This window comes from Lepisma saccharinum, chromosome 1 (assembly GCF_977018435.1).
Source record: "Lepisma saccharinum chromosome 1, izLepSacc3.1, whole genome shotgun sequence".
NCBI lineage: Eukaryota > Metazoa > Arthropoda > Insecta > Zygentoma > Lepismatidae > Lepisma > Lepisma saccharinum.
This window is the reverse complement of record NC_139229.1, coordinates 189,509,688-189,533,753: the sequence shown is the minus strand read 5'-3', so window position 1 is coordinate 189,533,753 and position 24,066 is coordinate 189,509,688. Positions and strand designations below refer to the sequence as shown.

The window sequence follows — 24,066 nt, the reverse complement described above, 5'->3', positions numbered from 1 at the left end:
CTACTAAGAAGTTCACTGAACGTTTGGTGAAAGTAAGGGAAATGTAGCATAGCTAAGTTACAAAAAACAGAGGTGAACCTAGGCTTTAGCTTGGTAGATTACCTGATATAGCTACATAAAATACAAGGTTTCCCAGATTAAACCTCAATTAGGTCAAAATTTCCATTATATTTTAAATTAGTTACTATAATATCAGGAAAAAGAAATAAAGACATATAGATGTCAGAGATAAGATGATAAGCATTGAGAACACAACATAAACGATTCCATAAAAAAATATCTTACCTGAGAAGCTAAAAGTTCAGCAAATTTTGGATTTGAATTTCGTAGAGTACACAACTTCTTGATTATCGGGTGACTGCAACAGAAAATATCCAACTATTAATATGATTACGTATATATTACATATAAATGCAATATGAATTATAATAAGTATTAAGCTGTTAAAGAAGTAATGTACTTATACTGTTATTTGTTTTCTATACATTTTGACATGTGCAGAAACGTTTTCTATCTGTAAAAATGACACCTAATTAACCTGTAGGGGGCAAGCGGGATATGTATTCCACTACAGTGTGGCAGCAATTAACATGCCATTTCTTGAAAACTACGCATGATATTTCAGTTCTGTCTTTTTTTATTTGTATATGTGAAGGTGTGGCATAGTGAAATTACAAAACAATATATAACATTGCAATAGTAATAGTAACAATATATAATTGTTACTATTATTAGCAAGCAGTGTGTGAAAAATTATTTTGTTTCCCTTTGGGATAGATCTTATAAAAATGGGTTATAATTCCCCAACCAGCGGTTTTTGCCAATATATTTCACTTTTACATGTAATAATGAAACCAAAAGACCACTTTAACGATGTGCGACAATTACAGACAGGTCCAGGGTGAAATGCTTAATTTTAAAAATTCCCTGAAAATTACGACTTTCAAAAATGCTGCATAATTTCAGTTTGTTTTCCAAATTGGTAGACAGGCATTACACATCCTCAAAGAGTGGTCTTTGATGTGCTTCCCTTTGGTCCATCCAGTGTCCACGCTAGAAGCAAAATTCCATTTTTTCCCCCATAAGCAACATTGCTGCTTTTGTGGATTGTTTTAATTTATTTCACCAAGAAGTATTCGCCCATTTCCAACAAAATTACACTGCTACATACTACATGTTTTCATTCACTTCCGTCTATTGTGGTAGCCACAGTGGCATGCAGGATACCAATTTATTTGTTAAATTTTGATTTTCTGTCATTATTGGGAGATGCAATGTACGAATTTCATTTTATCTCTTGACAACAACTGGTTCTCAAGCTAAGATTTTTTTTTGTACTTCGCAACAAGTTTGGAAAGTGCATTCCTGGACATGCTCGTCCAGTAGAGGCTCTTGTCTACTAAAGGTTAATGGACAATCTGTAAATTCCGAAGTTATTTCAGAAAAATAACTTTAGCTGCTATTTAGAAAAATACATCGCTAAATAATTATTAATTATTCCCTTTCTTGCATGTACAGAAATAATTCATGTTGATGAAGCATTTAAGCTTACGCAACACATAAAAAGTTTAAACTCTCTGAAGAAGTTTCAGATGTCGTGAAGTTAAAAAAAAATTGAGGGGATACACAAACTTGTAATAAACACAGGCATTTAGAAACAAAATCAAAATTGTGTTGAAAAAATTGCAATACTAGTCCCCCTCCCCCCAATCAATCAAACTCTGCGGTGTGTGAACTTACATTTCAGGCTCCTATCAAAAACACAATATGCATATCCCTAGATTCTTTCTTAAGTGTTCAACTTGAGTTTGATTTGCTCAAGATTGTTTGCCATTCAAAACTTTTACTCCCCCAACTTTTCCTCCTCACTTCCTATTTCCTTCATCCCTTCTTTTTCTTGTTACTTGTTTCCCATGCCTTCATATTTATTGAAGGTGACTCTATGGCTTGATAATATTATGCTCCTATTACGTTGTTACATTTCTCCATTTGTTCCTGTCTTGAGCTAATGGCTAATTTTTCTGTAGCTTTCACAATTCACATCTTGAGCAATTTGTTTGATATGCTCCATCCTGGGTCTTGAAGTGTGGTTTTCCTCTCCTAGTCTACCTTCAAGTAGAAGGTAGCCTACCTAGCCTACTATTCCACTGAGTATGAAATAGGAAATCTAGGAGGGTGATGGTAGCAGTAATGCAATCTCAAGCATTTATGCATAATTTTTAACGTTGCAATAAAATTGAACAATTAGCATGCAATGCTAACTGGACATTATCCATTGTCTAAACTATACTTATTCTAAAGCTACGTTTCGAGAGAGCACTATTTCTCTCGTCTTCAGGTGAATAAATTTCTTTTTGCAGGTAGTAGGGATTGAACCTACAACAGATTTGTGATTTTATTACAAATCTGGTGCATCACTCCACGGTGCTCCCTGGAATTCAGCATTAATATTGGCTAGTTCTAATTTTTGAGGAGAGGAGATCATATTTGCTTGACTTCTACACTGGGATGACTTATAGGGTTCCGAGCCATTGCTATGAAGGCTGCTTGTTTGATTTTCCTCAGTTTCCAATTTGGTACTTTTGTGTAGTACGGATACGTTGCTCCACTGAATTCTATGTGATTCATTCCATGCATGTTCGGTTATTTTTTGCCTATCTGTTTCACCTATGCACGTGTGCTGTTTGTATTTATCTATTTCTTTCTTAGCATTCTGATTCTCCCATATAAGCTTGCCCACAATCACGTGGTATTTGTACATGCAGTTTTTGCTACTTTGAATGGAACTACAGGTCTGTCGTAGGTTCGATCTTCTCCATCAAAATACATTTGTTCACCTAAATACGAGAGAAGAGGTAGTCTCTCTAAAGGTAGTGTTACAATAAGTATAGTTTAGACAATGGATAATGTCCAGTTAACATTGCATGCTAATCGAGAACAATCATCAATAACATTCACAGGATTATTAAAATTGAACAACAATCTTTATTTAAATTGCTAATGAGTTTATTCACCTAGGATTAACTTCTAATCGAGGCTGCATGAGTACATAGCGACTTTCCTCTGGCAGATGCTGTGATTGTGTCCGAAGAAAATGTCGTGCCGCAGCCATCTCTTCGACAGTGATGACACAGGGGTGTGTGTCCAGCCTCTTTGTCACTTGCACGGTGTGAGCTTTTCCAGACAGAACCGTCTTCAACCACGAGAGCAACTCTTCTGTTTCACCTTTTGCTAGACTGTCAGGACCTGGAACAAGAATTCTGTAATCAGTATAAATGAAAATGATTGTGCATCTAATTGTTTAATTCACATCACCTCTTTATGTTTCAATCTTACGAGCAGTTCTACAATTATTACCTAATAAAATAGTTCACATACAAAAATGTGAGAATTTGCACTATGTAGTCATAGGAGTTTCAGGATATAAAAATATCAGGAAAAACACATTCACTTGATTAGTTTGCATATACGAAAAGAAAAGATTGTGAGCAGATTTGTGAACAATTTTATAATCAATTCGACACTTGTTCTGTGACGTCTTTGGAACTCAGATGTCTGATCTATTTGATATGGTACTGAAGTATAATAATGAAAATTTATTAATAAGAAACAATATTAACCTTTTGGTGCCCAAGCGTCTTGAACGAGATACCCAAAAGTAACCCTCGGGGTACCAAGCGTCTCGATCGAGATGCTGTGTCAAGGCCATAGTTTTTACGTTATAACTTTTCTATTTTTGGCTAGAATTTCGATTTTATTTTTTTATATTGTTCCTAACACATGTATTTAACAGAAATGGTTTTTTGCATTTTTTTTGTCTTCATGAAAATGGGGGGGAAAGGCTGCATTTTGAAGCTTGAATCAGTGGCGTCCCGACCATTCCTTTTGGGGGTACAACTCAAGTTATATTGGTCATACGACAATGATGCAAATATTTTTCTGTTTCTTACATGCCAGCGATAATTTCTATGTTCATTTTGAACTTTTCATATCCTTTTTTTCGGGGGGCGGGGGGCGAAACCCCATTTATTTAAAAAAAGTATTTTCAGGGGATTTCCCCCCTTTCCCCCTCCATATATACGCCGAATGTGCATAAATTATGTATCGTCTACATCTGTGATTCATTCTTTGTACAACGGTATATCTTTCATATCTCTAGGGCATTTAGTTTCTGAGCTATAGTCATTTCAAGGTACCGCTACATTTTGAAGCTTGAATCAGTGGCGTGCCAACCATTCCTTTTAGGGGTACAACTCAAGTTACATTGGTCATATGATAATAATGCAAATATTTTTGTGTTCCTTACATGTCAGCGATCATTTCCATGTGCATGTCGACACTGTCATGTTCTTTTTTTTTGGAGGAGGGTGGGGGAACCAAATTTTTTTTCCGAAATTTTGGAATTTTGAGAGTTAGCCCCCTCCCCCCCGCCACATATACGCCGAATTTGCAAAAAATTCATATAGTCTGAATCTCTGGTTCATTCCGCGTACAACGGTATATCACTCATCTCTCTAGGGCAATTAGTCTCCGATCTACACTCATTTAATTGAAACTCTGCATTTTGCTCAAAATCGGCTCGGTACCCAGAGGCTTACTTGTGAAATAGGTCTTGGGCGTCAAAAGGTTAAAGAAATGAAGCCATACATGCACATGTGAAGACAACTTTGTAAGTATGGCAGGAAATACATATTTTGTACTGGCCAGTGCATGATTGTCCTGTTGTTTTTTTTTTTTTGTTTTTTTTTCAAATTTCATATAATGGTGTAACACCCAGTAATCGCACAGACCAAGAAAATTGCAATTATTGAAAAGTAATCCTAAAGCAAAACCACAGGCGTCATTTAATGTTAGCAGTACCAAAGGTGAAATATAAACACAGCTATGAATTTAACAATAAGTCTCTTAGTAACCGAGTCTTAACTTCTCATTTGTATTTATACTCAACCTCCTTACAATGGCACTATGTAGAAATGGTTAGTGCTGAAAATATTTGATAATTGCTTCTGTGAATGACTAAACATGTTAACAAAATGTGATATGACATTTTCCTCACATCACCTGAAAAACAGAAGTGGGGTTTCATTTTATCCAGAAAAAGAGCAGCAAAACTGTGAGAAATATAATTCAAGAATATTACAAATACTCAAATAAGTAACTGAAATATCCTCCCCAAATTCCTACTTAAAAAGAGCCTTATTACATAAGACAAAATTCAGATTAGAAACTAACCTAGATCATCAAGGTTCGCTGCTTCCTTATCTTGCCTCATCTCCTTTTCTATAGATGTCAGGTGGCGGCTATCAAATTGCCTCAATTGCATCAACACTAATTCATCATATGGCTCATAGCAAAATAACACTTCCACATCTTTCTTCTTCAGTGCTTCAAAATACGGAGAACTCTCTGCAAGTGCACGACTGAAAAAGAAAGTGGAGATAGAGGCAAACTGCATTGTAAACTTAGGACCACTACACCATTCCCTCTCCCCTCAAAAACAAGTTTACATTTTAACACTACATTCGTTCATTCCCATTTCACGATGGAACAAAAACTTGTTCGTCAAAATTCATTTTAAGTCCACTCTATGCTCATATAGGTTATTTGAAACTGGACCTGTAGTTTAAAGTGAGATCCAAACCACTGTACACCCACTGAAGAGCAAACCTGGACCCTGTGATTACAAGGTGACAGCATTACCACTGCATCATCGGGAAGGCCATGGTGATAAAACATGAACATTTACATTGGCTGCTGAAATGACCACATAAGTACATATTGCATTTGTTGGTGCTTGCAGTGTCTTGATATGCCACATTAGCTGGCAGAAAAAAAAAATCAATTTTGCAACAATACTTCACACTGAATATATATTGTACGCGAAGGATGAGCAGACTAACACAATTTTTAAATTAAATTGCAAGCCCTCAGCGCTCAACTGGTTTTCATAATGTTATTATACTTACATTGCAAGAATTAAGCAACACAACTCAACTTCCAAAATATTATTTCACTTTATAACATTTGATATAAACTCATTTTCGATTTTTAATACATTTAAAGTCAATCTTCTTACATATAACAAAAACGAATCAAAATCAACAACTTAAAACAAATATTGACATTGATACAGCGTTCTTAACCTCAATAGTTCCCTGTTAATTTTATAAACTTGTACACAATAGTATACAAATCAGTATTGGTCCCTACATTAACATATGGAATGGAAAGTTTACCACTTCAAGATAAACATCTGAGTAAAATTCAGGCTAGTGAAATGAAATACCTGAGAAGAGCTGTTAATAAGACTAGGAGAGATAAAGTGAGGAATGAAAGAATAAGAAGAGAGGTGGAACAGGAGTCGCTAGAGAAAACAATTGAAAAAAGACAGCTAAAGTGGTGGGGACATGTATTCAGAATGAATGAAGACAAAAAGGTAAAGCAAATTCTAGAAGTAAAGGTGCAAGGTAGGAGAGGTAAAGGAAGACCAAGGATAATGTTTGAAGACAGAATGGAAAAGATTGGAAGAGAAAGGAATAAGACAATAAGTATGATGAAGAGAATGATGGGAAACAGACAGGAATGGAGGAGATGGATCGAGGCAACCAACCCTACGCTATGATGGCAGAAAGGGATTAGAGGAAGGAAGGAAGGTACACAATAGAAATAAAGTAAATATTAGTTATTTGTGAATGTAGAAGACAGTCACATAGTCCCCCCACACTGTATAGAAAACTAATCGAGGGATCAAACATTTTATGATCACCCTGTATGTTATCCAAAATGTGCAGATCACAAGGAGTTTTCTCAAGACATAAAAATTATGTGTCAAATTATGAGGCATATATAATTCACACATACGTGAAACAATAATTAGTAGTAGCCTTGCGGAACCCAATCTCCTTGTTGGCTAAACTACTTACTACAAATAATATACAAAATGCTGAGTCATTACAAAACTCTTCAGTACATTGATTATTGAAACATTTCACATTCAATGAAAAACTTGCCTCAAATTATCATTATTTGATCCCTATATATAACTTCATTAATATTATTTACCTGAACAAACCTGATCTCTGCATAACATTTAGACATACATACGACAAGCTTACTAATAAATACTATTACTCTTGAAAGTAAAACATTTCATAACTATCATGACTGACTTCACACATCATTCTACAGATCAGTGAAATTAATTCACCTTTCATTTCTACAATAACATTATTAACTTCAATTAATTATATTTCAAATGCTGTCAATAACTATCATTTCTTTCCCTCATAACAGTTAAAACATTTCAAACTTTAGACATTCTGTAATGTATCACCTATTGTGTACAAGGGCAAAATTTTCTTAGCACTTAACTGGAAATATTCATAATTTGCATAATGCCATATACAAAACATTACATAGTAACTTATAAATTTAATTGAGATGATTCACAGCAGTTTTTAATTATGCTTCCATTCCTGACAACATACTTTGATTTAATTGTCTCTCCCTTGGATCAAATGACGCTGCATTTTCATTCAGTCCATTACTTAAAGTGACATTACTGTTAGGGGAAACGAATGGTTGTTCACAGGGCTGACGACAATTAGAACATAAATTTACATTACTGCTTAAACCTTGACTATTATTCGGGGAATAAGGAAAACTAGCCACATTAGGATCTGAATTGGACCTTGTTTGTAGATAACCTTGCCTTGAATTAGAACGTCTATCATTCTGTAGTGTTCCACTGTCTCGTCGAAATTGGGTATTGTTATAACTTCTGTCATTTGCATTTAAGTTTCTTCTAAAGAGCTGTTGATTGCCATAATTATTTTGATTCCTTCTTCTGAATGTAAAGTCCTGACGCTGATCAGAATTGTCATTTACATTTTGCCCTCTATTATACGAGCTACCACCAGATGTAGAACCAGAATTAGAATCTCTATTGTTGCGAGAAAATTGTCCATTATTCCCTTGATTAGGATTTTGCTCGCTGTTCCTTGGTTGCATGTTAACTGTCTGAACTTTGTACTTTTGTTTATCTCTGAAATCTGACGCATTTGAATCCTTAGTAAACCTAGATGTTCTCACTTCAAAATCACTAGGCAAATCACACTTCTTACCAGATCTGGTCTTGATCAAATCCAGTCTCTTCAGTAAATTAATAACGTCGTCAACCTTCGTTAAGCCAGCACCTAATATCGTCTGTGCCGTAATCGATGGAACTGATTAATCAAAATGTCTATGACTTCTGCATCTTTAGGACGCTCTACCAAATTATAATATGTTGAATAAGTACGAGTGGCAAACGCCTCCATGCTCATGCCGCTATTTTGATCATACTTTCTGTTCCTGAATTCTGACAACTGAGCCTGCGTCAATGAGTATGAAGTGTACTGGTTCAGAAACTCATGTACAAAATGTTTGTATGTCATAAAGGAATCCACGTGCGTATTGTATCATTCCTCGGCTGTTCCTTGAAAACAATTCCGAATACAACTCAATCTCTGAACGTTTGGAATCTGAAGCAAATCCAAATGTGAAGTTAAGGTTTTAATAAACTTCCTTGGGCTAGATATCTCTGGATTTCCAGAAAATTTAGGCAACATATTCAAGTCATTCAACCGTAGATACTTTCGTGGTTGTTCCTTAGAAGTAGATGGTTTATTTGTATCAGAATCAATGATAGTAGCGTGCCTATAGTGCTTGGTGTTGTAATTAGGTTTAAATCGTTTGCCAGAAGTTGTTTGCGAATTATATCTAGTTTTGTTTACTTCAGACATATCAGAGTCTATATTGCTAGATTGTGAAGCATTATTTGCTGGATCAACATAACTAACATGTGAAGTTTTATGAGGCTTCTTTAATCGAGAATTTCGCACATTAACTGGTGAAGTAGGAGCTGACAAATTAGATTTAGAATTTCCTGTAGATTTTAGTTTTCCTGACATATGCAATGGAAAAGATTCATCTTCTGATGCACTGGAAGATGACAAGGATAAAGATACAGGATGCTCTGGATTACGTGAAATTTCAGTAATGTTGCCATTGTTCCCTGCAGCTTTATGGATTGTTGAAGTATTAGTCATCAGCAGTTTAGCTGTTACATCACTTAATCGTGCTTCACAGATCTCAACACGTTGAATTATACCTTCATTATTACTTTCCCTAATCTGGCTGATAACATTCCACTGCTCGTTTACCTGCAAACCCAATCCAGCAACACTATCTTCTAACTTACGAATGCTGTTGGTATTCGCTTCACCAGATATATTCAACTGTTGGAAATTTTCATCCAACACTTTAACGTGTCCCTTTATTAATCATTTGCTGTTTTGCAAGCTTCAGCAACCTGCCCAATCTCCATCCGGAGTGAATTGCCCAACTCCTTAACAGTGTTGTTCATATTTTCCATACACTTCACTGTTCTGTCTTCAAGTTCTGCAAACTGCTCTTTCTGAGATTTCTCATGCTCTGACAATTGCTCTCCCTGAGATTTCTCATGCTTTGACAACTGCTCTCTCAACTGCTGTCTCTGAGATTTCTCAAGCTCTGACAACTGCTCTTTCTGAGATTTTTCAAGCTCAGACAACTTTTGCCTTACGCTGTCATTCGATTCCTTCAATTCCCGAAACATGACCAATAATTGAGCATTAAAATCTGAAGTACCCGTAGGTAATGGCACGATAGAAACATTCTTCGTTGTCATTGCACTAATTTGTATTCACGACAACAGAACGAAAATATGAAGTACACAAAGGAACGAACACTAATAAGTCTAAAAATTATAATTCTTCAGTGTAACCAAATTCCCGCACACTAGCCACCAATTTCTTGCAACGATACTTCACCCTGAATATATATTGTACGCGAAGGATGAGCAGACTAACACAATTTTTAAATTAAATTGCAAGCCCTCAGCACTCAACTGGTTTTCATAATGTTATTATACTTACATTGCAAGAAGTAAGCAACACAACTCAACTTCCAAAATATTATTTCACTTTATAACATTTGATATAAACTCATTTTCGATTTTTAATACATTTAAAGTCAATCTTCTTACATATAACAAAAACGAATCAAAATCAACAACTTAAAACAAATATCGACATTGATACAGCGTTCTTAACCTCAATAGTTCCCTGTTAATTTTATAAACTTGTACGCAATAGAAATAAAGTAAATATTAGTTATTTGTGAATGTAGAAGACTGTCACAATTTACAGTGAAGTCCTTATATTAAGATCTACAGTTTCTGAAGTGTAGCAGGGACAGATCTTACTTAATTCTTAAGTGCCGAAATTCTTTACTATTTCTCAAAAAAGTGGAATAACTGGAATAATATCAAAGCATCTGAAGATTAATATGGAAGGTTTGGATGCCTCTTCCTACAGACCATGCCCTCCAAAACGGACCACAACCTGTAGTCCAATGGGCTGAGGTCGGGGGCCAATCAGCGGGAGCAATGAAATCAGGCACATTCCTCTGAAGCCACTACTGTGTGATCTTTGCCTTGTAAGCCGGTGCTGAGTCCTGCTGGAAGCTTGGTACACTTTTGCAGATGTTTTCACACCATGTTCACAGAAGTGGAGGTCAGTTGTGCCATTGTACGAAACCCTCCACCAAACCATCACTGAGGCGGGATGATGGCCTCTGAGTATCGGTGGCGTGTTTTCACGAGCTTCCTGGGATATCGAGCCATAAACATGGTCATTTTGACGATTGTAAGACTCTTCAATCGTAAAGATTTTTTCGTCTGTGAAAAGGATCCTCCTATGGCCACCATTTGTGTAACTCTGAAGGAGTCTTTTTGTTTTCTGCTCCCTCTGGACCTTAAGCTGTGGAGTGAGGAAGTGACCAGTACTTCGCCAATAAGCACCGAGTCCTAGGTCACTTCGGAGAGCACGCGACATCGACATTTTCGAAATGTTCAGCTCTCGAGCATTCACTGCTTGTTTCCTGACAGGATTTCGTCGAATCTGCACCGCTACTGCTTTCACGAGCTTCTGGCTCCTCATGCTGCGAGGTCTACCTTTCCAGGGGCGGTCCTCAATTGTCCCTGTGTCGCAGTATCTGTTGATGGTCCGATGCACGAACATCCTGCTGATATTCAGCTTTTTCAGGGTGTTGCAAATGTCCGATGCTGATCTGACAACTTTGTGCAGTGCGATTACGGCCACACGGTTCTCATATACAGCCTACTCCATTCAACTCGCAGTGAAATTCACCTTTCCGCTACCACAGCCAAACACACAATGATACTGGTTGTTGTTTGATCCAACATTGCGGGGTTACCTTGCCAACCGGTGTTGCCATCCCTGTCTAAATTTTGTAACAGAATTTATGATATGACTAGGTATGTACCAATAATTATGTATGGAGCAGAGACTTGGACAATGGCAGAGAGAGAGAAAAGAAAGATGCAGGCAGTGGAGATGAAATTCTTAAGGAGTATGTTGGGGAAGACTAGAAGGGATAGAATAAGGAATGAGGAGATACAACAGACAGTGGGGGGGGGGGGGGGGGTGAAGCTTCAGGACATGATAGATCAGGCACAGATGAGATGGTTGGGACACATGAAGAGGATGGGTACAGAAAGACTGCCAGTAAGAGCTTACAATGCACAAGGAGTGGGATTAAGGCCAAAGGGGAGACAAAGATGTCAGTGGAAAGAACAGATAGTGGAGAATGTTAGGAGAAGAGGACAAAATTGGAACACCGTGGAAAGAGAGAGAGAGAGGAGTGGTGGAAGACCAGAAGAAAATGGAGAGGCTTGACTTCTAAGCTGACCCAGCCAGGAAATGGCAAAGGATGATGATGATATATTGATAATATTACCAATCTAACATATCCATAAGTACCCTGTACCTAGTTCAAATTCTGCAATTTTTTAGTATTTTTAAGAATTTAAAGGTATAATTCACATACCCTGGCTTTGCAGAATCATGAAATTAGACTTTCAATGACATGATTCAGAGGGAGAAGATAGCTTCATAGAAAAATATATAATTTTGAAGATTTTAAGTCATACTCTTGAATTTCTCTCAAGTTATTGACCAAGTATTGTGGAAAAAAAGATCCCACACTTCCACTCGCTCGCTTCAGCACTTCATCAGGTCAATAATCAGAGATATCCTCTTGTTCATGCTTTGCAAGAAGAGCCTCAAGCCGCATTCAACATATCTGCTATCATTCATGTACATACAGTTGTTGCCTTACAATAAAAACTGAACAGATAACAGATTGGAACTGTAGCAATGTCAATTTTTCACAAATTTATTTATTATTTGAGAAATTTTGTTTAGGTTGTTGTTAAAATTACACAAAAATTGAAGTGAGTTTTCTATTATATTATTTTTTTCACCAAATATGTATAAAAAAGTGATGTTCCTTGTTTACTATGTGTATTTATTCATGGAAAAAAGGTGGATAGTGTGTGGTGCTGACAGGGGCAGTCTGAGGAACTCTTTGTTTGGCCACCCAAATATTGTGTAACAAGAGCATTATACTGTGCATACTGACCAAAATAAGGAGACACAAGTGACAGAACCATAATAAACACAAATATCTCTCAGAATATAACAGGAAGTATATTTCATCATCATCCTTTGCCGTTTCATGTCTCTGGCTGGGTCGGCATAGAAGTCAAGCCTCTCCATTTTTTCCTGGTCTTCCACCACTCCTCTTTTTCCATGGTGTTCCAATCTTGTCCTCTTCTCCTAACACTCTCCACTATCTGCTCTTTACACTGACATCTTGGTCTCCCCTTTGGCCTTACTCCCACTCCTTGTGCATTGTAAGCTCTTACTGGCAGTCTTTCTGCACCCGTTCTCTTCATGTGTCCCAACCAGCTCATCTGTGCCTGATCTATTCTGTCCTGAAGCTTCACAACACCCACTGTCTGTCCTATCTCCTCATTCCTTATTCTATCCCTTCTAGTCTTCCCCAATATACTCCTTAAGAATTTCTTCTCCACTGCCTGCATCTTTCTTTTGTCTCTCTCTGCCATTGTCCAAGTCTCTGCTCCATACATAATTATTAATACATAATATGTGTAATATATTACCTTCTTGCATTTCATATGTACATCCCTGTTCCATATTAATCTTCGAACGCTTTGATAGAGTCCACCACCCATTTGTCCTCTTCTATTCTTCCACTTCTCTCAATTATGCTTTCTAGATTTTTGAAACTCTTCACTTCCGTGTCTGGCTTCATTTCTTGTTAATAGCACCTCACTCTTTTCTGCACTGAATTATGAAGAGCAGTGGGGAAAGAGAACTTCCCTGTTTTACTCCATTATTTATATTGAACCACTCCATTCTTCCCACTCGTGCCTTCACACAGCTACGGTTGGCCTTGTATGTGCTCTGTACTCTACACACTTATCTCTTCCTCCACTCATTTCTCTCTTAGAGCCTTCCAAATCTTTGTTCTGTCCATGCTATCGTATGCCCTTTCTACCTAGGTATATCTGGGAGTGTCATAATCAAATCATTTCCATACTCGTAGTGCCTTTCCTGCATTTGCCTTATGGTGAATATCAGATCTACTGTTGATCTGCCTCTTCTAAATCCATACTGTTCCTCTCTCATGTTCAGCTCTGTTACTTCCCTTACTAATATTTTCTCATACACCTTTGCTGTGTGGCACATTAGTGTTATTCCTCTGTAGTTTTTACATTCCTTTCTGTACCTCTTCTTGAATATGGGAACTATTAGTTCCTTTGTCCAATCTCTTGGCACTTCTCTCTCTTGCCACACTGTTTTCAACACACTGTACATCCACTGCACACCAATCACTTCTGCTCCTAGTATCATTTCCACTAACATGTCCTACCTCTTTTCTCTCTCTTCAGTGCTTTTTTCACTTCTTTTCATGTGAGATTAATCGTTCCTTCTTGTTTTCTTCTTCCTTCACTTCTTCATGTTGATTTCATTTTTTCACGTTCAGCAATTTCTCAAAATGATTTCTTCACATTCTCCTTATTTCTTCATCCTCTTCTACAACATTTCCCCTTTCATCCCTTAGCTTACAGCCGTAAGTATATTTAAATAATATAAATATGCCTAACTGGTACTTGACATTTGTGCTTTTATTCATTATTCTCTTGCAAAGCACAATTTCTGCATCAAATTTCAGCCTGCAATTACTAATCTTTATTACACTTCACAGTATAACACACTGCTGTACATACCTTGGAGCAGCCAAATAGAAAATATCCTTCTGTCCTTCCTTCAATCGACCGCAATACTCTGGAATGCTGACCCTTTCTCCTTCAGGTTTCAATGAGGATTCAAATCTTAAAAGCTTGGCAATTTCCTCCTACATGAAAAATGCAGCATATTAGCATATTTAAGCTTCTGGATGGGGAACTTTGTTCTGAAATTATCACTCATTTATGCTTTGTTAATTATGTTGTATCAGTGGAAATTTATTAGTTCCCTGATCTAGTGCTTAGGCAATTGTTGTGACAAAGACAGCTTGAAGATAGGTTGAAATATTTAATTTCCATCAGTTTTTTCCAGTCTAAACAGACGCCTATGAAATTAGGCAGGTGGCAGAAGATCGTGCTGTTGCCATGTTGGGGCATAACCCCATGTGTTCGGAAGTGTAAGAGCAGTCCAATGTGTAGATATGGGACTAAAATTTCTGGGGCCTGTAACGAATTTTCAATTCACACAAACACCAGCTCTGTATCAAATGGGACTCAAAAGTGCCACGGAGAGAGGTCGGTCTGATGCTCGAACTGACACAGCCCAATTGACATTTCCACACAGTGTGCGGGAACCACACCCAATAGTTCTGATCTGACTTTGCTTTTCCCGCCCAGCACAATTCTGCCCATCCACCTATTTTCATGGCCGTGCGTTTAAGTATCGTGAAAGTTATGTAAAATGCATAATTGTCATTATTTTGGCAACAGTTTTGTGGAAAGAAATGGACTTTGTGTTTAAATAATTACTTTGAAATTATAAATATTTTAAAGAAAAATGTTGGTAGATTGACATGATATAGTTCCAATTAAAAACTATGTTACAATTTATAAATATTCTGAACTACTTTCAATTGTTGCACTTTCCAAGTATCAGCTTTGGTACGCTGGGAATCAATAAGAATATCTGCAGTGATATCAACGTAAGGTCCAAAGAGGTATCAGATCAACACTAATTTACATGGATTCTTAGTCCGGAGTTATAAGCATTAATAAAAACTAATAAAAAAAGTTTTCTTGTTTCATAACACCTACCTTTTCCATTTGCTCATGGCTTGTCACAATTCCCTCCTTGAGAAACAGTGAATAGTCTTTATAGAACTTGTCAAATTCTTCCTTTTCCTTCTGTGATCTGTCATGCAAAAATCTTAATATGCGGTTCGTCAATGCAGTTCGCAGCTTCCTGCAAGAAAGATATGTAACAGTTTATCTGTTAACTTTCCTGATGCTGTACATGTATACATGTACCTTACATACAGATTTTATATATTCGTTTTGGACAATAAGAAACTATGTACTTTTCACATCAAATGCACAAATAAGACATGAATTTCATATTAAACCCAGCACAACTTTGACTAATCCTCATTCTTATAACTATTTCAATGCTTAAACCTCTGGTAATGTAAGTTAGTGCCAATTTTTTCATGTCTAGTTAATCTTACTGTTAACTATCTGCCAGTTAAAGATAATCACCAGCCTTAACCAGCACTGGGTTTTGCAATGCAAAAGTAAATGACAGCTAACCAATACCAACATCGTATTTCAAGACAGCAAGTTGGCAATGTAGAAGCACGGAAATAGTAGAAAATCGATCTGCATGCCATCTTTTAGTATAGTTTCAAAACAAATCTACTAGCACATAGTCTGGTGTTTAAACGTGGAACTACAAGTGTATGCATGCCACACTTTAAGCATGTTTTTACATTGGAAACAACTGAAACTATGGCTTCTTATTTTCACTCTGTAGTATTACGAAATAAATTTAATGAAAGAAAGTAATACAAATATGTCTTGTTTCTAATAAAGATCGGTATCATATTTGCAAAAAATTGCTACAGAGTACAAGCATGCATACTTTCTAATAAAAGAAGTGTGAAGAACTCGAAAGTTGAAACATACATAATTCCTATTGGTTAAGTAAACACTATTGATATGTAGAAATTTTACATGTCTCTTGACTGGAACCTTTGTACCATCTCTGTCCATATTTGTTACACGAGAGAACAAAGCAGCCTTTCAATGAGCATGCTTCGTAACCAACTTCTAAAAATATGAAGATATAAAAAATTTTCTGTGGCACTCAACAATAAAACATGCACTAAATAAATAACAAAATAAAAAGAAGAACAGCAGCAGGACTCGAGCCCATATTACAAAATGTAAAGTGCTCTGCAAGCTACTGCTCCTGGCCACTACACTAAATTACTGCTCTGATATTGAGCATCTGGTGGACAGGATAGCATTCATCAGAAAGTCTTCAACACTACCTCTGCAAGCAAATTCTTGCAACCATGCTGCATAATTTCCCTGTTTACATGAACATAGGTTGAACTCTGCCATACAAAACAAGTATTTTTCTATACCAATTTATCTTTTTTGTGAATCATCTCTTGTTTAATCTGATCATGAAGTTGTCGAGTGTGGGAATTCGATAGCTCCATGAGGCAGAAATGTTGCCTTGCAACTTCCAGTTAAGCTGCTAACTGCCAGATGAAGTAAGGGTTAAGCTAATCGCCACTACACTCCCATTTAACAAACTAACTGAACACTCAAAAATTGACCCTTAGTCATAATTTGAGGGAACAATAAATTTTTGTTCACACTGTATTTCCAGATTCAGATCAGTAGCCAAACTCTGAACAAATTACTGGTGATATTATTGTCCCTTACAAAGCATTGTAGTTTATTGGTATAGCTAGTGCATTATGAAACTTTGATTGCATGTGCAGTCTCACTTAGAATTTAGAACCAACCTTCAACAGAAGTTAGATTGTTCAGAATTTATTTGTATATTTCCTTATTCTCGGAAACATTATTATTAAAAATTTGATGTTCAAGCCCTCAATTACACAATATTTTTCTTCCCTTTAAAGTACCAAATTGGGGGGAAAAAAACATTGTTGAATATTTCAAATATAATATTGTACCAATGCTACTGGATGTTACAATAATGCATGCACACTGGCATGCAATACCAAGCAGGAAAAATACTAACCTTATAAGGGCACTGTCTTGAAGTAACTCCCGACTTAGGTTAAGGGGAATGTCCTCTGAATCAACAACACCTTTGGGAAGAGAAATAGCGATGTGCATATTAAACAATGGATCAACAATAAAACCACTGACAAAAAAGAAATATAAATTTAAACTAATGAAAAGTTGTATTGGCTTGAAGACTCAAATGCCTGAAACTAATTTCTCAGATCTGAAAAACAAAAATCAGTTATTTTCCTGAGCATATTGCTGTAAATATGTGTGTGTATTGTCTCAGATCAACATCATCTCAGACCTTGGAAATGTCTCATTCTATTTTCAATTGCTTTCCACTCCTTATCATGTCAATATATTTCATTTTTGGATTATCTCTTAACTCGTGGCTCCAACGAACATTATTCAATGAAGGTGAATGATGAACAGATGTAATAGATGATTGGACAAACACAATCTATGTTCTATACCAGATTCGAATCTAGAGAACTTTGGGTCATAGCACAGTCACAAAAGCTGACATATTATTTGCTACCAATCTCTTTTACCTTGCCATTTGTATCCATAGATTATCTACATAGCAATTCACTTGTAACTTGACACATGTAATGTAATTATTCTCAACATCCAAAGTGAGATACGTTAACACAATTATTTTTTTTTACTGTATTAATTTTTAACAAATGTGCAGAAGAATTTGATGTACTCACCTTTAACAAATCGAAGCCATTTGGGAAGAATATTGTCCACTTTGTTTTTAATAAGTACTTTACGGCAATAAAGAGCCACACCAGTTTCTGTTTCTCGGCTCATTTCAAAAAGACCTGAAAAAAACAAACAATGTACAGGTATATCATTAATTTTATTGGAAAATACTGATAAGTAATATCTACATAAAGTTTTAATTGATAACTAATGCTCAAATCTTATATTTAATGCACATTTTTAAATATGCTGAATTCAGAAGTGACTTCCAAATGTAGTTATGCACATGGTAGAATTTACATTTCACATGTTCTAACAAAAGAAAAATAATGTACGAATAAATGTTTTGTGCCATTATTGTAAAACAATTCAAAACACACTTACAATAGATTTTCTATTGATGACTCTAAGTCCTAAATTTTTCTTTAAATATTTAAAGGGGGCTTTATCAGGAAAAATGATTCATTCTTGATCATTATTGTCTCATGCTTTCTCTCACTCGCTGACCCCCCCCCCCCCCCAACCCCCGGCTTACTTCTACCTCTGTCATACACACACCCACAAATATACAACAGTTGTCATTTGAAGATGCAATCATCTCTTCATATTTGAAAATACAAGCAATGCCAATGTATTTAAAATAATAATAAATATGTGAGAGGGAGTAGAGAATGTGCATATGTATGTGCATACAGAGAAAGAGGGAGGGAGAGTGTGAGTGAGTGAATGAATGAATGCATGCGTGTGCAGTGGAATCCCAATTTTACGTTTCCGGGTTTTACATTCTTTCCGCATTCAAACTTGAAGGTCCCAACATAGTAAAATGTTAAATAAATTTTCCTCGATTTTACATTTTCCCGTATTTTAAGTTCCTTTTTCAGCTTGGTTCTCTGAAAAAAGTAAAATCGAGGTTCCACTATATCTCATTCATAATTAAATCAATAGATCACATGGTCTATCAAAGGGAACTATAAAAATGTGGATCAAGTTTGTCTCCAGAAAATTGGTATTTAATTTTTAAATAAATAAAAAAAAAAAGTTTAATCAACAACAATTCATTTGCTGCATTCTGGAAATGTAGTTACCTACGTTGCAGTTCATCTGTTTGCCAGTATGAAAGTATGCCTCACAGGATATGTTTTGATGCTTGTAAACTTTTACATGCAGACCCAATGAGGTGTTGAAACATAGAGGAATGCATCAAACACACACACAAAAAACCACAGGAAATAAATTTTATGACTTTCAGATCTCCCAAAATTAGGGTGACCAGATACATACATTAAAAAAGAAGACAGAGCATGGCAAAAAAAAAAAGGAGGACAAAGTCATCAAAAAGAGGATGCCACAAAAAATGGCAACTCATTTGCAATTACTCATAATTTAATGAATATAAACAATCTTACCAACACTTTGCTCACAGACATTACTGTACTTCGAAGACCTTTTCCAGTAATTTCCTCTTACCTCTAAGCAAATAAATCTCCTAATCTATTCTTTAACACTTGACAATCATAATTAATAACATCTATAATTTGAAGCACAGAATTTTTTCAATTCTTGGATTAAAGAATGAAATATCCCCACAAGTCAATGCAAATGTAACAAGTGAGCTTTCCAAAACTTATTTCCAAAAAAGCCAAATAAAAACTTTAGGTAGATTAGATTGGGACAAGAAATATCCTTTTTAATGCTGCAAACATTTCTAGCACTCCTTCAATTCAACAGCCACTTTGCACTTTAATTCATATTAGTTTCTACCATCCTTTAAAAGTTGGCTTTTTTCTTGCATGTATGCATGACTCTAAAAGAAACATGGCAGAGTGGTTAGTACACAATGCCAGGGTTCTGGGTTCGAATCCCAGCCTGGGCAAGGGTGTTCTTGGTATCCCTTCATCAAAATCATCATATCATCGCTCATCCTCATCTTCTCGATTAGCCAAAAGTGGCAGAAAAGCAAAGTAAAATAAAACAAAACAAATCAACCAATGAATCAATTGAAAAGGAACTACACAGACTACATGTGTTCCAGCAGTCTCAGAAGGTGAAGCAACGAGTTAGAATAATACTAATTAATGACTCAGTCGGGAAAGTGATCATGTTAATCTCCCAGATGCTAGTTTTTCTTGTATGTACGCATTGCTTGCATTATAGAATTATTTTCTTGTAGTTTACGGTTATTACAAGCATAAGAAAACAGTTTTTCTTTGTGACGTTTCAGGAGAACACACGCTCCTTTCATCAGACATTTATTTTCATTTTGACTAAAGATACAGTTATAACAATGGTTAGTAATTTTTAAACAAAAAGAATCCCTTATATAATGGACGTTGTCAATGTTACATTGTTGTAATATAGCAACTTAACTGTGAAAAAAAAAAAAGCAGTCTGTTGTATTTTTATTTGAGATTTTTTAAATTATGAATCCCAAATATCATCAGGTAATTCAAATTCATCATTGTTTTCACACAGTCTCTTGATGTTTTCTGTTACATTAAATTTCAAAGATGGTGGCTTACTCCATTTGTGAAAAAGAAAACTCCATACTGGATCTACATTACCATTTTCATTATTTAATTTATTCCAGTGTTCTTCTGCAATGAACGAAGCTTCCCAGACATTCAACTCTGTGTTTCCCGTTAATCTTTTTAAAACCCTTCTCTTTGTAATCAAATGTTTATCTTCGATGATATGAGTTGACAAACCTGTTCTTGGGTTTAGATTTATAATGTCGAAATCGTGTTCGTGCCATCTTATTGCCATTTTCCTTGCTGTTTGTCCCACATAATCCTTTGAACATGAACAACTTATATTATATATTCCTGTGGTTTCCGCATCTGGTAGAGAGTTTCTCATTTTGAATTCATTAAATGTGCATTCCAAACTTCTTGGTGATTTAAAAACAATTTTGAAATCAAAACTTCTGAAAATTTTTGCAATTTTATGTGAGAATCCCTTGTGGAATGGAATGCACACAAATTTCTTTTCAACAGATTTTTCATCTTTGTCTGTATTTCTCTTTTCCTTTAGTTTTCTTGCTACTTGTTTTTTGATTTGGTTTATTCTGTTAGTGTGAAAGCCATTTTCTTTTGCTATATTAAAAAGCCTTTCTTCTTCATTTTTGATATCCTCATTATTAGAACATAGTCTTTGTGCTCTCAGGAAAAAATTTAAAAATATGTTATCCATTGTTATACGCGAATGTTCTGAATTGGCATGGATGTATTTTTCACCCGCTAATTTTTTTCTATGGACTGATGTTTGAATTGTTGAGTCAGTTGTCTTAATTTGCAGATCAAGGAAAGAAATTACATTGTTATTCATGGGTTCACAAGTGAATTTTATGCGACGATGTGATTCATTTAACAATTTAAATACGTCCATGATGGTGTTATCATTTTTAGCAATAATTAGCACATCATCTACATATCTGATGTAGAGTTTGATATCCGCACCTATTGCATTAACAATTGGAGATTCTATGTAATGAAGGAAAATGCTGGAGATGATTCCGGATACTGGGTTTCCCATTGATAGACCATTACTTTGCTGATAGATTTTGCCATCAAATAAAAAGTAATTGTAATTTGCACATACAGTAAACCATCGAACCATTTCCCATGATTCTACTGGGTTAACCTTCATCTCAATAAGCCATCTGTGTAATGCAACTGTGGCACCTTCTATTGGGACACTTGGATATATGATATACACATGATGCTCTTGATGAACGGTTAAGTTTTGAATACAACAGAAGAAATAACAGAGGTCCAAAATACACAGAACGGGAGAAAGAGCATATAAGGTTGGGAAAAAAGTTCATGGCTTCAAGATCTGGTTGAAAGAAAACAACATTTTCTTAATAAAATCAGACAAGGAAAATAAACCTGTCCTTATCCGAATTAAGGACTATAAAGAAAAAATGGAAGAATGTTTCAAAGTAAACAATTTCACAGAAACCTCTCGAAACCCTATAAATAAAATAATAAATGAGGTAAAGAAAGTAATTGAAAGCAGTATCACGATACCAAGGGAAATGAAGAAAAAACTCATTGTCAAAAATTCAACCCTGCTGATTGCCTTTGGACTACCAAAAACTCACAAACCAGGAACTCCAATACGACCCATCATTGCAACTTTCACACATCCTGCATACAAACTATCCAAATATTTAGTTGAAAGACTTGCTATAATTAAACAACAAACACCATTCAGTGTTAAAAATGCATATGAAGTGAAACAGAAACTAAAAAATATTGTTTGGAATAATGAGTATCGTATTGCAAGTTTTGATGTTGAAAATTTATATCCAAGTGTCCCAATAGAAGGTGAATAGAAGGCAATCGGCAGGGTTGAATTTTTGACAATGAGTTTTTTCTTCATTTCCCTTGGTATCGTGATACTGCTTTCAATTACTTTCTTTACCTCATTTATTATTTTATTTATAGGGTTTCGAGAGGTTTCTGTGAAATTGTTTACTTTGAAACATTCTTCCATTTTTTCTTTATAGTCCTTAATTCGGATAAGGACAGGTTTATTTTCCTTGTCTGATTTTATTAAGAAAATGTTGTTTTCTTTCAACCAGATCTTGAAGCCATGAACTTTTTTCCCAACCTTATATGCTCTTTCTCCCGTTCTGTGTATTTTGGACCTCTGTTATTTCTTCTGTTGTATTCAAAACTTAACCGTTCATCAAGAGCATCATGTGTATATCATATATCCAAGTGTCCCAATAGAAGGTGCCACAGATGCATTACACAGATGGCTTATTGAGATGAAGGTTAACCCAGTAGAATCATGGGAAATGGTTCGATGGTTTACTGTATGTGCAAATTACAATTACTTTTTATTTGATGGCAAAATCTATCAGCAAAGTAATGGTCTATCAATGGGAAACCCAGTATCCGGAATCATCTCCAGCATTTTCCTTCATTACATAGAATCTCCAATTGTTAATGCAATAGGTGCGGATATCAAACTCTACATCAGATATGTAGATGATGTGCTAATTATTGCTAAAAATGATAACACCATCATGGACGTATTTAAATTGTTAAATGAATCACATCGTCGCATAAAATTCACTTGTGAACCCATGAATAACAATGTAATTTCTTTCCTTGATCTGCAAATTAAGACAACTGACTCAACAATTCAAACATCAGTCCATAGAAAAAAATTAGCGGGTGAAAAATACATCCATGCCAATTCAGAACATTCGCGTATAACAATGGATAACATATTTTTAAATTTTTTCCTGAGAGCACAAAGACTATGTTCTAATAATGAGGATATCAAAAATGAAGAAGAAAGGCTTTTTAATATAGCAAAAGAAAATGGCTTTCACACTAACAGAATAAACCAAATCAAAAAACAAGTAGCAAGAAAACTAAAGGAAAAGAGAAATACAGACAAAGATGAAAAATCTGTTGAAAAGAAATTTGTGTGCATTCCATTCCACAAGGGATTCTCACATAAAATTGCAAAAATTTTCAGAAGTTTTGATTTCAAAATTGTTTTTAAATCACCAAGAAGTTTGGAATGTACATTTAATGAATTCAAAATGAGAAACTCTCTACCAGATGCGGAAACCACAGGAATATATAATATAAGTTGTTCATGTTCAAAGGATTATGTGGGACAAACAGCAAGGAAAATGGCAATAAGATGGCACGAACACGATTTCGACATTATAAATCTAAACCCAAGAACAGGTTTGTCAACTCATATCATCGAAGATAAACATTTGATTACAAAGAGAAGGGTTTTAAAAAGATTAACGGGAAACACAGAGTTGAATGTCTGGGAAGCTTCGTTCATTGCAGAACAACACTGGAATAAATTAAATAATGAAAATGGTAATGTAGATCCAGTATGGAGTTTTCTTTTTCACAAATGGAGTAAGCCACCATCTTTGAAATTTAATGTAACAGAAAACATCAAGAGACTGTGTGAAAACAATGATGAATTTGAATTACCTGATGATATTTGGGATTCATAATTTAAAAAATCTCAAATAAAAATACAACAGACTGCTTTTTTTTTTTTTTTTCACAGTTAAGTTGCTATATTACAACAATGTAACATTGACAACGTCCATTATATAAGGAATTCTTTTTGTTTAAAAATTACTAACCATTGTTATAACTGTA

The 24,066-nt window shown here is 35.4% G+C and overlaps 1 protein-coding gene across 1 annotated transcript in view; it reads right to left on the bottom strand.

Annotated features, from left to right (window-relative positions):
* Trap1 (TNF receptor associated protein 1) overlaps nucleotides 1-24,066 on the bottom strand; it is a 220,702-nt gene that overhangs the window by 2,824 nt on the left and 193,812 nt on the right. Inside the window, exons 10-16 of the mRNA XM_083109993.1 lie at nucleotides 17,920-18,033; nucleotides 17,217-17,286; nucleotides 15,254-15,401; nucleotides 14,201-14,328; nucleotides 5,233-5,420; nucleotides 3,015-3,246; nucleotides 286-358 (exon numbers count right to left, since the gene is read on the bottom strand). Coding sequence (XP_082966119.1) covers nucleotides 286-358; nucleotides 3,015-3,246; nucleotides 5,233-5,420; nucleotides 14,201-14,328; nucleotides 15,254-15,401; nucleotides 17,217-17,286; nucleotides 17,920-18,033 — 953 coding nt within the window. The remainder of the gene's footprint in view (nucleotides 1-285; nucleotides 359-3,014; nucleotides 3,247-5,232; nucleotides 5,421-14,200; nucleotides 14,329-15,253; nucleotides 15,402-17,216; nucleotides 17,287-17,919; nucleotides 18,034-24,066) is intronic.